This window comes from Bos indicus, chromosome 4 (genome assembly GCF_029378745.1).
Source record: "Bos indicus isolate NIAB-ARS_2022 breed Sahiwal x Tharparkar chromosome 4, NIAB-ARS_B.indTharparkar_mat_pri_1.0, whole genome shotgun sequence".
NCBI classification, from domain to species: Eukaryota; Metazoa; Chordata; class Mammalia; order Artiodactyla; family Bovidae; genus Bos; species Bos indicus.
Window position 1 is genome coordinate 99,092,159 of NC_091763.1, and position 16,262 is coordinate 99,108,420.

Consider the following 16,262-nt stretch of genomic DNA (forward strand, 5'->3'; position numbering starts at 1 on the left):
AGCCAGTAAACATATCCTGAACCTTACTATGAAGTGATGTCTCATTGTGGTTTTAATGTGCATTTCTGATTATTAACAAGGCTGAGTATACTATTTCTTAGAAATCATGAGAGACCAGGTTTTAACTTGTACTAAACATTGGTGAGAATGTGCAGCAGCTATAGCCTTCATAGCCTGCTAGTGGGTATGTAAGTTGGTATAACTACTTTGGATTACAGCTTTGTATTATCTACTAAAATTGAAACTACACATGCCCTACGATCTAGAATCCTTACTCCCAGGTGTATATCCAAGAGGAATGTGGGCACATATGCTCGCTGTTTGTGGCACTGTTGTTCATAATACCCCCAAACCAACAGAGCACCAATGGCCATTACAAGTAGAAGCTGATAAATTAATTATAATATTTTTATAGTTACATATTATATAGCAATGAAAATGAACAAATTACAGTCACATACCATGACTGATTTCAAAATATATGTTTAAAAGCACAGAAGAATATATACTATGTTGTTCAATTTATGTAAAGTTCAAAAGTAGGCAAAACAAAACTATAGTTTCAGGTGTATATTTGTGTAAATATAAACTATATATTATATATAGGTATATATGTGAATACTTAAGTTGAAAATTATAAAGGAAAGTAGGAAGTGATTACACTGGAAGGCTAATGGTTACCTTTAAAGGTAGTGATTAGAAGGGGACATGAGTGGGGCACCTGTGATACCTGCAGTATAGTATTTCTTGACCTGAGTGGTATCTGCTTTGTGATAAATCACTGAGCTATATTTTTGTTTCTGTACTTTTCATAAGTATAATTCCTAATAAACAATTTGTTTAAACATTTGGTTTGTTTCTGGTCATGTGAGCTATGGATAGAAGTATGTTTTGGTAGATTTGAAAAGTGAGCACAAATAATTGGCAAAAAAAGATAAATACATCAGTGCAACAGAATAGAATCCAGAAAGAGGGCAAATGATTGTTGACAGAGGCACCAAAACCATCCAGTGGGAATAAGGGAAAATTCTTTTCAATAATTTGTGCTGTAATGACTTGGGATCCAGGTAGAAAACAATAAACCTTAACCTCTATCTCACTTAATACACAAAAAATTAATTTAAAATAGATTGTAGACCTAAACATAAAAGTTGACATGTTAAAGTCCTAAAAGAAAACCAGACAGTATCTTCGTAACCATAGAATAAGGCAACAATACTGTAGGGAGACTCGAGAAAGAAAAAGGAAACAATGAAAATATTAATAAACTTGACTTCATTGATATTAAAAATTCTCATCAAAAGACACAGTTAATAAAATGAAAAGGCAAGCCACAGTCTATAAAAAAACATTCCCAATGTATATCTGACAAAGGACTTGTATGCAGAATATATGAAGAATTATTACAAATCAATATTAAAAAGAAAAAAACTTAAAAATGAGCAAAACACTTGAGCAAACTTTGCTTAAAGCAAGACATATAATGGCTAAGGAACATATGGAAAAATGTTCAACATAGGAAATTAAAATTAAAATCACAGTGAGATAAGAACTTTACATCTGGGATGGCAACAGTTTTTTTTTTTTTTTTTTTTTAATTTAAGGAGGCTGACAATTCCAAATAATAGAATGTAGAACTGGAATTCTAATACAAAAGGTTTGGTAGGTTTTTTTTAACAAAAACAACAAAAAATATATATGTATCTACTCCGTGACCAATGGTTCTACTCCTAGGTGTTTAGAGAAATTAAAATATATGTCCTCAAAAATAGTTGCAATAATTTTCATTTTCATATTTATTCATAATAGTAGAAAACTGGAACCAGTTCAGAAGTAGGTGAATGGATATCCAAACTATGATATAGCCATACAATGGCATACATATCAACAATAAAAAGGAAAAAAAACCTGGTAAACACAACATAGATGAATTCCAAGAACATACTGAGTTAAAGAGGCCAGAAACAGATGACTATATATGATTCCAATTATATGAAGTTGTAGAATAGGCAGACTGGTTTACAGTCACAGAAACCAGTGGTAGGGGTTGACTTGGAAAGGGCAAGAGGAAACTTTCTAAGATGATAAAGAAAACTGTTCTGTATTTTGATAGGTGTATTGGTTACATTATTATATATTTTTAAAACTCATTAAACTGTACAGTTTTATGAGTACATCATATTATATATAATATGTAAATTTTTCTCAATTTAAAAAGTAGCCATAATTCTCCACGGGGATCCATGTATCCTCACCCTTTGAAATACCACTTTGCGTCTCCTTCCATGAAGAGGTGTACTGTTGCCCTATCCCTTGAATCTGAGATGGCCTTGTGACTTGCTTTAGCCAGATTAAGTGTGGCAGAAAAGAAAGCATGCCAGTGTTGACCTAGGCCTCAAGAGACTGTACAGTTTTGCTTTCTCTTAAACCCTGTCCAGCTACCATGGAACGATTCCTTGCTAGCTTTCTGGATAATGAGAGTGAAGCAGAGATGAGCTGAGGTTATCCTAGATCAGCCAGCCTCCAGCTAAACCTGCAGCTGATCAAGATACATGAGTGGACCTAACCCATACCAGAAGAATCACTCAGCTGAGATAGATAAATTACTGTTTTATGTCACTAATATTTGGGGAGATTTCTTATGTAGGAAAAGCTAAGGCTTAGAGTCCAGGCTCTATAGTAATAAACTATAGCCCATGGGCCGGATATAGCTCATGACTTATTCTGAACCTTTTATTCAGCATTGGAAAGTGGAACATAAATTAATCTTGGGAGAGGAACACCTTTTATAACCAATACCCAAAGAATTTCTATTAATAAAATACCACAGTTATAGGAATACAGCCTGTCAATAGGTTTTCTAAAGTAGTCTCAAAGTTTACAGGGATGGCAAGTCATATTGCATTTGTACACAGACATTAGGTTAATTCCTCTGTGAAACTTTTAATAAGAGGGAGAAGAAAATGAAATAACTTTGTAACCTAAGTGAGAAAAGGTATCCTCAAATTGCATGAAGATATAAAATGAGATTACTGTACTTTTTAAAGGTCAGACTGTACAGCTTTTTGTATCAAGATGGTTAAAAAAAAAGTAAATAGCTAAAATTCCCTGAAATTTTAAAACAGGTGCTGTATTATCAGTTCATTGTTAATTTTGGTTTGAGCTGATTGTTTTCAACTAATGAGAGTCTCACTTCTAAATTTTAATTTGCTTTATTGTTATCAGTTGTATTGTGTGTTATTAACCCTACAAAGTACACTGTTGAATATTTTCATTGATATTCTGCTCTGTGCTTTTTCTGTAGCTAGACTTGACCCTTATTCATCATGTCAGATACACTTCTGCTGCTGAAGCAGTTGTACATAAAACACCAAAAACGTATTTGTCCAGCAACACTTGTTTCTCATCACCAAGTTCTTTTGTTTGTTTCAGCAAATGTATTTGGGATCGCAGAGGCTGGCTCCCTCTACTGGAGCATTTCTATTCCCAGAGTGAAGCACAGTCTGACACAGAGCATCCAATAATACGTAGAATAAGTAGAATGAGTCACCAAATTCTTGTCCACTAAAGAGTGGGAACAACAAGGGGTGCTTGGACCGTGAAATCATTTTTTCCCAACCAGATAGATCATGGTCAAAAATCTGGTGCTAAAGATAATGAAGAGTAGGAAAGCTGGTATAGGTAAAGGAAAAAGTGTGGCTCCAAGGATAGCCTTTCAATGGGGAGACAAAAGAAACTTGAACCATGCATGCAAGCTTAGGGGGCAACCATTAGGAAGCAAAAGACTGAAGATGCAGGGAAAGGGAGAATAAAACGGTGAAGTAAGTTTCCCAAAGATAAGTTAGAGAGGCATCAAGCACCCAGGAGAAATAGAATCTTCAGTGTTAAATCTGTGGTGGCACAAAATAATCGTGAACTATATAATGACTTAGAACCAAGGTGCAAACTGGAGTAGGAAATGGCCACCCACTTCAGTATTCTTGCCTGAAAAATCCCGTGGACAGAGGAGACTGGTAGGCTACAGTCCATGGGTTTCACAAAAGGACATGACTGAGTGACTGAGCACAGGGTGCAAATAAAATGTTAGGGGTTTTGTTAAAGTGTGACCATGCTCATTATTACTTTCAGTGAGAATCCAGCTTTGCTGGATTTGAGCCTAGATCTATCAATGAATAATTTGAAAATATACAATAAAATCTTACTGCTTTATTTGGAAGTCATATTCAAATAATGATTTTTCTCCAGATTGGACCCCTTCAAATCCTGAGCCAATGTACATCCCCACGGGCCTGGAGGTAGAACCCCTTTATGCAAACTCCAAGGAAGAAACTGTGGTTTATCTAGCCGAAGATGGTGAGTACATAATGAGACATGTTGCGATAAAATACAATAAATTGGTGTCTGGGCTAATCTATTTGTATTTGTTCTGCTGTTTATAGTGGAAATTGCCAATTACCAGGAAATCCCTGACTCCATAACTATGTTTGGTTAATATTGATGCAGATGTTGATTCAGTGCTAAATGTATTCTTGAAGGTGCATACTGCAGTTTATGCACAGTTATTTTAAAATGAAGCTTCATGCTGACCATGAGAATGAAGAGTTTCATTGAGATGGAATTAAACTTCACATAAGTTTTCAAAGATATATCCAGCAGAGTGCTCTGCACCTGTCTGTCTATAGGTCACGTTCATGCAGTCTTTCAAATGGTTTATTTTCATTTCATGCCAGTTTGATGCATCTCTTGGGATTGCCAAAAAAAAAATCCCACATCACAAATATTATCCAAGATTATATCTCAGGAAAGTGTTCTTGACACTCAAGATTAATAATTGGCATCAAGTGTACTAATAATCAAACATAGAAGTCTCAACCTGTATTCTAAACTGCTGCTTCTGAAACCCTAATGTCAGGAAGTATGGGACTCCTGTACAGTTTCACTATCACATTTGTATATCTTAGAGTATATATTAAAGATAACTTGCAGGGAACATGTATTTTATTTAAAGAGCTGGCAAAATAGAGGAATTCACAGAGATTGCTTCCTATATAGTAAGCAATTACAGAAATCATATATTCATGCATTTTTAAATAACTGAGGTGAGAAAAACACCTCTGATTTTTTTCAATTTGATTTCAAATATTTACCCAGCTGACCTACCTTATAACTTCCACACATAACTTAAATGAGATATAAAATTAAAGTAGCTGAGGTGAGTCAGTCAAGGTCTTGTCAGGAATTGGATGGCAAATGTAATTTAAGAAATTTTAATGAAAAGATATCTTATAAAAGGGTGGACAGAATCAAGGGAGAGTAATAAGGGATGGTGAGACAACACTGAATTGTCAACAGAACAGAACCATTGTTTCTCCTCGGCATGAAAGGGTAAGAGATCAGACTGGTGTCGAGACCTGTAGCTGTAGGAGGAGGAAGTCCCCAAACAACTGGGCATAAAGAATTTGGGGTTCACATTTTTTTCTTTAAAGATATTGTTCCATTATCTCATGACATCTGTTCTCTTTAAGAAAAAGTCAGACATAATTTATATCATTGTTCCACATTATATATGCTGTGTCTTCTGTCTATGATCTGCCTAGATTTGTTTATCTTTGTATTTATCCTGCTTGGAGTTTGCTGAACATCTTGGATCCATAGTTTAATAGTTCTGTCTATCCAAATTTGAGAAATTTTCAACCATTATTTCTTCACGTAATTTCTCCATGATATTCTTTCTCTTCTGTCCTTTGGAATTTCAAGTATACATGTGGTATATTTCTAGTTATGTCCCACATTCACTGGATCTTTGTTCTTTTTTATAATCTCTGGTCTTGAGTTTGGATAATTGTATTCATTTGTTTGTAAGTTCACTGAGTCTTTTTTTTTTCTTTCAATATTCAATTTCTCTTAAGCCCATCTGGTAAATCTTTCATTTCTGTTATTGTACTTTTTATTTTTAGAATTTTCATTTCATTCTTTTTATAGTTTCCTTTTTTTATTAGTTGATCTGTTTATTCATTATCTTTTCCTTTTAACATAAATTCAGAGTCCTTCTCTGTTAATCGTACCATCTGAGTTATCTTGGGGTCTGTTAAATATATAAATATTTATTGGATCACATTTCCTCATTCTTTGTATGCTTCATAATTTTTTTTTTATCACATGTGGGAAATGGTGAAAGACATGTTTTGGAGTTTTCTTTTTTTTAATTGCATTGAATTTTTTTTCTGCAAGGCAGCTAAATTCCTGACAAATCATTTTGCTTCTTTTAGAATTGGTTTACTTTCTTTATAAAACAGATCTGTTTTTATTTTGTCATTCATTCTAGGTCATGACCCTTCTCCTAAATGTGGTTTTTATGCCTAATATTCAACCTTTCTAGAGTCACAGTTAAATGCCTGCAGTGCTCAGTGAAGCCTTTCTATTCTGGCTAAGTTGGAATTTCAATATATCCCAGAATGTTTATCCTCTGCTATCTCAGGAGCACTCTGTCCTGTCTTCCTTAATCATACCCTGTGCTTGTACAGCCAGGTCTTCAGCCAAGCAACCACCATGTAGACTACTGAAGCCCCGCTCTGTGTAGCTTTCTTCTACTACCTAGGGTGCTAATTTCAGCAGCCCCAGGCAACAGTTGTGCCTCCTCAGCTCAACAAGACTGTTATGCTATCCTTAAGTGACATCTTTCTAAGAGGTAAAAAGTACTCCCAAGAAGAAATGTAAAGTTAAAACATGAGCTTATTTCATGTTTTTATCTTTTTTCAAGAACTTTATGTAGTTCTAATCTTTGTGTTGTCTGAATGTGTGGAAATGGTTAATTCGTATGTTTTTTTTTTTTTTTTAATCCAGTTTTATAGTCATTTACAGTGAAAAGACAGTTTCAGGAACAATTACTTCATTATAACCAGAAGTAGAATTCATGTATTTCTACTGTGAGAAATACATGAATTTATTCTAGGCATGGCTTTTCTAATCTAAATACTCAGACTTTCTTATTCCAACATAAACCTATATGTTAGTGTCATATTAAAATTTATAACCCTTAGTGACACTTCAATTATACTATAGCTCCAAACTCTTTGCAGAATAGCCTATAGACTTTAGATATGGCTTGAACATCTTTATGGTCTCTCATCAGCCTACAAAGAGCCGTGTTTTGTGTATTCCCGAGTTGGGGGCAACCGGACACCCTTGAAGCAGCCTGTGGATAACTGTGATGATACTTTGATGTTTGAAGCAAGGTTTGAGAGTGGTAATCTACAGAAGGTAGTAAAAGTGTAGGTTTTAATTATTTTTATTTGAGGAGCTAGACTATCAACTATTTGCTGGATTAGGTACAGTAGTTTTAGTATCCATTGCTGAACTATAATTTCTTGAAGTATAGATGCTAATTAGAGTTTATCATAAGAGGGTAGGTATGGAAGGTTCTGGATTCAAACAATTTTGAGAGCTATGAATGAAAGTTAAGCAGGTTTCTGTAGTGTACTTTTTCAGTATGCCAGTATGAACTGTTAAACACACATGAACACTGGTTCTCCAACTTTTTAATGCAATAGGTCTTCAGATGAGTATTCTATAAAACATGCTTGGGAATATGCACACAATTCAAGGATATTCTTTTCTTAAAAAATTTTGTGAAAAATTTTAAACATACACTAAAGTACAGAGCATAATATAGTTCTACCTACACTCATCACCTAGATTCAACAGCTCTTAAGGTTTTGCAATTCACACACACACATATACACACATAATAAGTGCATAATGCTGATAGAATAGGAAGTTACTTGGTAAAGAAAAAAGTCACAACTAACCAGGTGAAATTGTTGTATATATAAGCAATGTATTAATGAATTTAATTTGCTTTTATTTAAGTATCTTCAATGATTAAGTATGGGGAATGCAAATAGTTATCAAATATAGTTCCTGTCCTCTCAAAGAGTTTAAAATTTTGTAATTCATATGCTCATAGTAATTTATATATGTTTTTAACCTTTGTTAGAGATTGTATTTCAGATCTCTAGAGTTAGAATCTAAGATAAAACAAATATGTGTCTGAGGTAAAAAAAAAAAAAGAAAAAGACACTGGACTTTAATTCTTAAAAACTTAACTCTTTAATCACTTCCTTTATAGGAAACATAACTGGGTTAAAATACATAATTTTTTGTCAAATGCCCATTTTTTTAATGTGCTCTCTTGAATTACAAAGGGATAAAAAGGCTTCAGAATTAGCATAGAATTAGTTTCACATCCAGTTAAAAGAGAAAATTTCAAAACAGTGATCTTTTCAATTACTTGGTATTAGATACTGCTTAATAAACACTGTTTCCCAAGTAAAAAGCTTTCCATGAATAGGTAGATACACAAATATATTATTTGTATATTTATTATTACTTTTATTATTTAAACTTGAATGTCATTTTTACATTTTTATGTCTCCCCCCCTTCCTTTTTTTGTGTATTAGGGGAGAATATGAATACCAGCTGACTGTGCGACCTGACCTGTTCACAAATAAACACACCCAGTGGTACTATTTCCAAGTCACTAATACTCAAGCAGGAATAGTCTACAGATTCACTATTACCAATTTCACCAAGCCTGCTAGTCTTTATAATCGGGGTATGCGCCCACTGTTTTATTCTGAGAAAGAGGCCAGTGCTCATAATATTGGCTGGCAGAGAATAGGAGACCAAATCAAGTATTACAGAAACAACCAGGGGCAAGATAGGCACCATCATTTTTCACTTACATGGACGTTTCAATTTCCACACAGTAAAGATACCTGCTACTTTGCTCATTGCTATCCGTACACTTACACAAACCTGCAAGAATACCTGTCTGGCATCAATAACGACCCAGTACGGTCAAAGTTCTGTAAAATACGTGTCTTGTGCCACACAATTGCTAGGAACATGGTGTATATTTTAACGATTACTACCCCCTTGAAGAACAGTGAGTCAAGAAAGCGAAAGGCCGTGATTCTGACTGCAAGGGTACATCCAGGAGAAACCAACAGCTCTTGGATCATGAAAGGCTTCCTAGATTATATTTTAGGAAACTCAAGTGATGCAAAGTTGCTTCGGGACACGTTCGTCTTCAAGGTGGTACCCATGCTGAATCCAGATGGTGTGATTGTAGGAAATTATCGGTGTTCCTTAGCTGGACGGGATTTAAACCGTAACTATACATCTCTCCTGAAGGAATCATTTCCTTCTGTCTGGTATACCCGGAACATGATCCGGAGGTAAAATAAGCCTCAAATTACCCTCTGCTTATTTAGTAAACTTGATAGTAAGAATTTTGCTCCCACAATTGCACTTACTTTACTCTTAACTTTCCTTAAGATAGTTTAACTATAGCTACTTAATTTTTTCCCTCATTCTTCCCACCTCTGCTTCTATACCTTTCTGGCATTATGCCACTACATTCACTAGCTTTCTTTTAAATAATAACATTTTAATAGCTTAGTGAAACTTAAGTTTGCCTGTCCTAAATTTGGTTTCTTCCTAAAGCTAATGATGTTTCTTTTGGAATCCTTGAGAATCCCTCATTAATTACATCTAGAAAATTAATTACATCTAGAGTCTTTGAGTACTGCATTGACCACACATTGCTCTGTGTTGAGTCTCTTAGGATGATGATAAGTTTGCATACTTATTTAAGCTTTCATGAATAGTCTGCCCCTAGAAAGAAATGAACAGCTTTAAATTTTCTAAAGAATCAGAACAGTAAAATGCATGTAATATTTAAAGACTTGTTGGATTACTGAGTGAATTCTTTAACAGATTCAAGTAATAACAATCAGGAACAGGCGTTGCTAGAGTAGAAAGATTTATTGGAGTGAAACAGTACCCATTCCAAGTCCAAAGCCTCTTAACCTTTTTGGTTAAGAACATGGAGACTGAAATGAAAACACATCAAATGGGAATCCCTGCTCTGTCATTTGCTAACTGTGTAATCTTGAGCAGTTTAGAAACAAACCCAAACCTCCATTTCCTCATCTATTTGTAAAGTGGGAATAGTAATACTTACTTCACAGACAGGAAGATTAAATGAGATTATTACTAAAGTGCCCAGAATAAAGTGTCCAATACTACTGGAATATTGGAAGTTCTAAATGTATTCAGTGTTTCCTCAAATGTAAAAAGAAAAGGAGTTAATGAATTAGATGTAGGTGTAAAAACTCTTTGTAAACTTTTTAGGATTGTTCAAATGTTACATTGATAAGTACTGTTACAGAGTGTTTGTATTCTCACCCGGCTCCGTCACCAGGGCTCCTAGTGCAAGTGTCAGAGCCCCATTTGAAGGACCACCTCAGGGATACCTCCAGTCCCTGAGAGGAGCTGACAGGCTTCCAAAGCTCCCAGCATGGCTCTAGTTGTCTTGAGTTCAGCCTCAGCTTTCATGTTAATCCTTTCATCTTAGACACATGGAGAGGGAAATGCAGATCCCCACAAAAAGAAGTGAAAACCCTGGTTTTATACCCCTCACAGATGTGGATTTCAGGATTCTCTGAAGTTACTTGGGAAATATTTAAGTGATAAAGAATAACCCATGTCTGACTTAGTTTCCTGGGGATGACAGACAAAAGAGCTGAGTAAATGCAATGTGGTATCTTCTATTGGGTTCTGGGACAGAAAAAGGACATTATTGGGAAAATTTGTGAAATCCAAATAAGGTTGGGAGTTTAACAGTAATATACCAATGTTGGTTCCCTAGTTTTTGACAATATTTCATGGTTATGTTAACATTAGGGGAAAATGGACTGAGTGGTAGCCATATGGACACTGTCAACTATTTTTGGCAATTTTATGTAAATCTGAATTTATTCCAGAATTTAAAGTTTATTTTTAATAGAAAGGAACTTTTGGAGCCCATTTGAGTATTTATAATGTCTCCTTAATGCTCTTTGACATTAAGGGTGCCTGGCCCAACACAAGATGGATTACAGCCAAAGCCCCTTGGCTTGTCTCTGTGAAAGCTGTTTATCTTAGTTCTTCTTAAATTGTCTCATAAGAAGCTTAAGGCAGGAATCTATTCAGTAAGTTTCAGAAAGACTTCCAAGAGAAAGAACTACCTTAATGCAATTAATCATAGGCAGTAAATGGAATAAAAGACAGTCACATATGTGTGGAAAGGTGAGCAGCTGTAAGTATGCCTAAGATTAAATATATTTAGAGTATTTGAAAATAATAGATTTTAGTGTAAGATACTTAGTATATCTTAACTGTGGGTAAGAAAAAACTCCCAACTGTTTCTAAAGGGATTCAGTGTAAAATGAGAGACCCTGTTGCTTTGTTTCACTTCAAAAGTAGTAATTAATATTTCTTTGAGATTTAATTACTTAGAGTTTATTTTGACTCACTTAAAAGAAACCAGATGTTCATTAAAACTGGGGAAATGATTTTAAAATGTATAGTTTTATAATCTAATTCTAAAAATTTGCAATGATCATTTGATGGCTTTATGTCAATCTTATGTTATATCAATTTATTGGTCATCAAATGAAAAAGGGCAATAAATTAATATATGTAACAGATTTCAGCTTGGAATTTCACTGTAGTTTAAAAAAGTACTGTTTTGAATAAAACCTAACTTTGAATATTTTGATTTTAAGATTTAATATTTTGTTATAAAAGTAGTACATTTCATATTAGTACAAATTGTTAACAGTTGTATTTATCCTTCCAGATATAACAGTGTACGTAATTTCAGTTATTTGAGTAGCTGTATGAAGTTTGGAAATATGAAAATCAAGGCAAAAATGCCCATAATCCTACCACTTTAATACCACCACTTTTTCACCTTTTGAAAGCCTACTGGTTATTTTTATCAACCAGTTTTGAGGGGCTTATTTTTTATTACTTTAATATTCACTGAATGCCTAAATTATACAGGCTAAAAGAATTGTGCTCTTGAGAAATGATTTCTGTAAATTATTTATTAGAAATTTACCAGAAAAATAATCAATTCAAACTTTGGTACCATTTTTCTCAAAATGGTATTTATTCACGTTACTCAAAAGGTGAATGTTAACTGGCTTCAGCATCGAGTCATCAGGCACAAGTTTTAACACATATTTGGGTACTTGTATGCATTGCACCGTTTTAGAGATTTTGAAGCATTCCCTTTCTATAACGAGATTAACTATGGAAAATCTAAAATTCTATTTAGGTAAGTGTCAAGTAAATGGTACCAATATTAAATACTACAGGAATTCAAAGAAAAGAAAAATTTGGTGGGGAGCTTCACTAGTTAGAGAGGAAGTGGGACCTGAGGTCAGTGTTGATGGATAAGGGGTAGTATTTGTATTTACAAAGATGAAGAAGGAAGGTATTTCAGTCAGAAAGAATCTAAGAGTTAGTGGGCAAAGATAGGAGTGAGTTGTTTTCAGTGTATAACAAGAGACAACCAAAAAGCAGAGAAATATTGTTGGAGAAAGTTTTGGAAATAAGGTAAATTTTGTCTTTATAGTGGAAGGCTAAAGCATTTGTATTTTATATACAATTAATAGCTTATTGTAGGTGTTAAAAGTTATATATTAATAATATGCAGTAGAAGTAAGAAATTGAAAACTAGGACATAAGAAATGCTGTTTATTTGGATGTTAGACTTGTTAATTCATAATTACAACCACAGAAGAAAAATGCAGAGATAAAATGCAATAACTTGTTCTTTTTCTTCTTGGTAGATTGATGGAGAAACGAGAGGTTATTTTGTATTGTGACCTTCATGGCCATAGCAAGAAAGAGAACATATTCATGTATGGCTGTGATGGTAGTGATAGATGTAAAGCACTATACTTACAGCAACGAATCTTTCCACTTATGCTGAGCAAAAATTGTCCAGATAAAGTAAGCTCCTTTAAGATTTTGACTTTTCCTTTACTATATATTGTCCATGCAGGACAGCTGAATGGATAGGCTTATTCAGTAAACTGCTTTTTTATTTAGTTTTTTTGACTGGTTTGTACAGTTGACCATAGAAAGCAATGATGTGAAATGTTTAATAACCAGTAATTTGAAATATAAGGGAAAAACGCCCACTAGCCTACCACTACACTTGATGATAAAAGACTTGACTGTTTTTCTCTTAAGGTCAGGAACAAGACAAGGATATCCACTCTTACCCCTTCAATTCAGCCTTATACTGGAGGTTCTAACAAGTGCAGTAAGGGAAGAAAAAAGATAAAAGGCAGACTAGAAAGGAAAGGCAGATATGATTGTCTTCATAGAAAATCCATGCAATCCACAAAAACTATAACTGAGTGAGTTTAGCAATGTCAAAGGATACAGGATCTATCCACAGAAGCCAGCTGCAGTTCTCTATACTCACAGTGAACAACTGGAAACCAAAATTTAAAACAAAACCGTTTACCATAGCTCCAAAATAAGCAAAAGACTTGTGACTGCAAATGGATGGCACAAGGGAGTTTTTTAGAGCTGATAGAATTGTTCTATATTCTGATTTTTGGTAGTGTTTTATCAACTAAAAAAAAATGCACAACATGAAAGTTGCGAGTAAGTTTTATTTGGGGCAATGTGAGGACTGTAGCCTGGGAGACAGCACCTCAGATAGCTCTGAGAAACTGTTCAAAGAGGTAGCGGGAAAGGACACATATATATGTGATTTTGGTAAACAGGAAGTACATGCAGTCAAGCACATATTTGTAGAAAGTTTCTGCTGGTCTTGTGAAGCTTCTGCTAGTCTCGAGAAACAATCGTCACCATGAAGGACCTTAGTGCTTTTCTAGATACGAGGAGATATAAGAACTGGGCTCGTAAAATCAGCTCCTGACGGTATCTAACTATCTAAAGACCTGTCCTGCCAGTTGCCCGTAGCATAGTGTCTCATTCCTGCTTTCCACCCTAAACTCCTTCAGGGGGAGTATTGGAGGTCAGCAGCTGCTGTAGCACATGACTTAATCCTTATAGAGGTAGATGGCAGGCTCCCTTGGCAAGTGCCAATTTGTTGACAGTTTTCACAAACCTTTACATGTATTAGCCTTTCTTAGTAGCTCAGTGGTAAAGAACCCACTTGCCAATGCAGGAGATGCAAGTTCAATCCCTGGGTTGGGAAGATTCCCTGGAGAAGGAAATGGCAACCCACTGGTAAATCCCATGGATAGAGGAACCTGGCAGGCTACAATCTGTGGGGTCACAGAAGAGTAAGACCTAGTGACTAAACAATAACATACATGTGTTAACATTCACAGGATGGAACACAAAGTAAATTTTTTCAATTGTATGGTAATTAAATTACAAAAACTCATTGTAGATACTGATGTTATAACAATCTTTCAGGGTAATTTTCAAATTATCTTTCATGTGATAATAAAGCATCAGTATCTAAAAATCTACAACACTGATCTTCATTCCTAAATATGTTTAGACTCCTTCCTGTAACCTTTTAAAGTCAACATTATCAAGAATTAGTCAACTGGGTTTTGAATGCATATGTTTTATATATATATAAAGTAAAATTTATTTCAGAATTCAAGCCTATAATTCTCAGAAATGTAAATATGTCATCCTTAAAATGAGCTATTTCCACTGATCAGGAAATAAAAGCAGCTCCAGAAGCTTTTATTTTAGCTTTAGAGAGAATTATGCTTTTGCACACCTACTTTTTCATTTCTAACCCTACTTCCTATGACAGACATTGTGATTAGAAAAGCAGTGGGTCTCATTTTTATTTTCTTCTTTTCAGTTTTCATTCTCATCCTGCAAGTTTAATATTCAAAAGAGCAAAGAGGGAACAGGAAGGGTGGTGATGTGGAAAATGGGGATCAGGAACAGCTTCACCATGGAGGCCACTTTTTGTGGATCTACTCTGGGTAAGATTGAGGGCCCTCATTCATGACTGTCAGAGTTAAACCAAAGGAGCACATTCAATGTAAGATTCATAGTGTTTGACAACTGGATAGTGAGCAGTTTCTTCCTACGTAGATATATACCAGTAATCTAATCAATTCTATAAATAGGATGAATAAACAAATGCCTACTGTATGTATCTTGATCACCTCATTTTCCTTTGTTTAGAAAACGAAGTTTTACCACATATATAGTATACCTAAGTGGTGGTTTCATGATCTGATCTTTAATTGCTTGTTTGGGGTTTTTCTTTTAGAAGAGTTCCTACGACTGTAATGATTTCAAGAAAAAGCAATGCTCATAATTAAAATATCAGAATAGAAATATCTTTAGTAGATTGGCTATTTTTAAGACAAAGTTGACTGGGCTTTGTTTTTCTTTTTTTTAATTGGTTCCTTGAAGTAAAATAAACATGTGCTCTAGTTCCATTTAAGGAAGCTTTTAGTCACATTTAACATATCCTTAGAATGCCTCATATTAGGGTAACTCACAATATTAGAAAATGTATCAACTCAAAGGAAGGTGCCAGAAATCCAGACATATTACTTCTGGCTAATTTTTAAGCACCTTGGAATTGATATAACACTGTTAATGATGATGAAAACATTAAATATTTATGCAGGTTTTCCTCTAAGCGATGATCAGGGTGCTTATAACTGGTAACCAAGTAGTTCATAACTTTCTGACTGAATTTTCTTCTGCTTTGCAACACAGATTAATCTGTGTTTTTAGATGTCAGCTTTGGTCCAGGTGGTGGAGAGGGAACAAGGGAAAACAGTCAGTTGTTTAATGACCTGCCCCAGTGTAGAAGATCCAGAGGACAGAATATGGAATCATATCAGGTGTTTTGTTTATACTCTGTTTTGCAACTTAGGCCTTCCTGCTAAGAAAAAAAAATGTTTAACTTATCATCAAAGGTGGATAAACTTATTGATGTTTTAGGTAATAAAAGAGGCACTCATTTCAACACGAAAGACTTGGAGTCAATGGGATATCACTTTTGTGACTCTCTCTTGGACTACTGTGATCCAGACCGAACCAAGGTAAGTAAAGTCCGTTTGCTCATACATCAGACTCCAGACGCCCAGATAACATCACCTGCCTTTGGGCCTGCAGCAGTTTGTTCCTTCTAACATCCTGACTGTTCATTCAGTGTTTTGTTGTACTTGATGTTCCAGGTGTCTATAAATATTCAGTTACTTTAATTAGGAAATAAGTTATTTATAATTAACTTACCTATCATTTTCCCCTAGTACTATCAATGCCTGAAAGAATTAGACGAAATGGAGAAACATATAAACTTGGAAAAAGTCATTGATGATTCAGATACTTCTCTGAAAGAAATTACATTGGATCTAGAGACTAGGTAGGTCAAGATAGTGAAAGTAATGTA

At 34.6% G+C, this 16,262-nt stretch overlaps 1 protein-coding gene across 13 annotated transcripts in view; it reads left to right on the forward strand.

The window, feature by feature from the left end:
• AGBL3 (AGBL carboxypeptidase 3) overlaps positions 1-16,262 on the forward strand; it is a 119,219-nt gene that overhangs the window by 45,743 nt on the left and 57,214 nt on the right. For 11 of the 13 annotated variants that reach the window (XR_011566130.1, XM_070787323.1, XM_070787326.1 and 8 more), the window contains 7 exons: positions 4,246-4,353; positions 7,133-7,271; positions 8,461-9,240; positions 12,688-12,850; positions 14,706-14,832; positions 15,812-15,912; positions 16,123-16,235. Coding sequence is in view for 12 of the 13 variants with exons in the window: in XM_070787323.1 (XP_070643424.1) it covers positions 4,246-4,353; positions 7,133-7,271; positions 8,461-9,240; positions 12,688-12,850; positions 14,706-14,832; positions 15,812-15,912; positions 16,123-16,235 (1,531 nt within the window). In the remaining variant the exon portion in view is untranslated. The remainder of the gene's footprint in view (positions 1-4,245; positions 4,354-7,132; positions 7,272-8,460; positions 9,241-12,687; positions 12,851-14,705; positions 14,833-15,811; positions 15,913-16,122; positions 16,236-16,262) is intronic. The other 2 variants (XM_070787334.1, XM_070787335.1) reach the window with 2 other exon arrangements.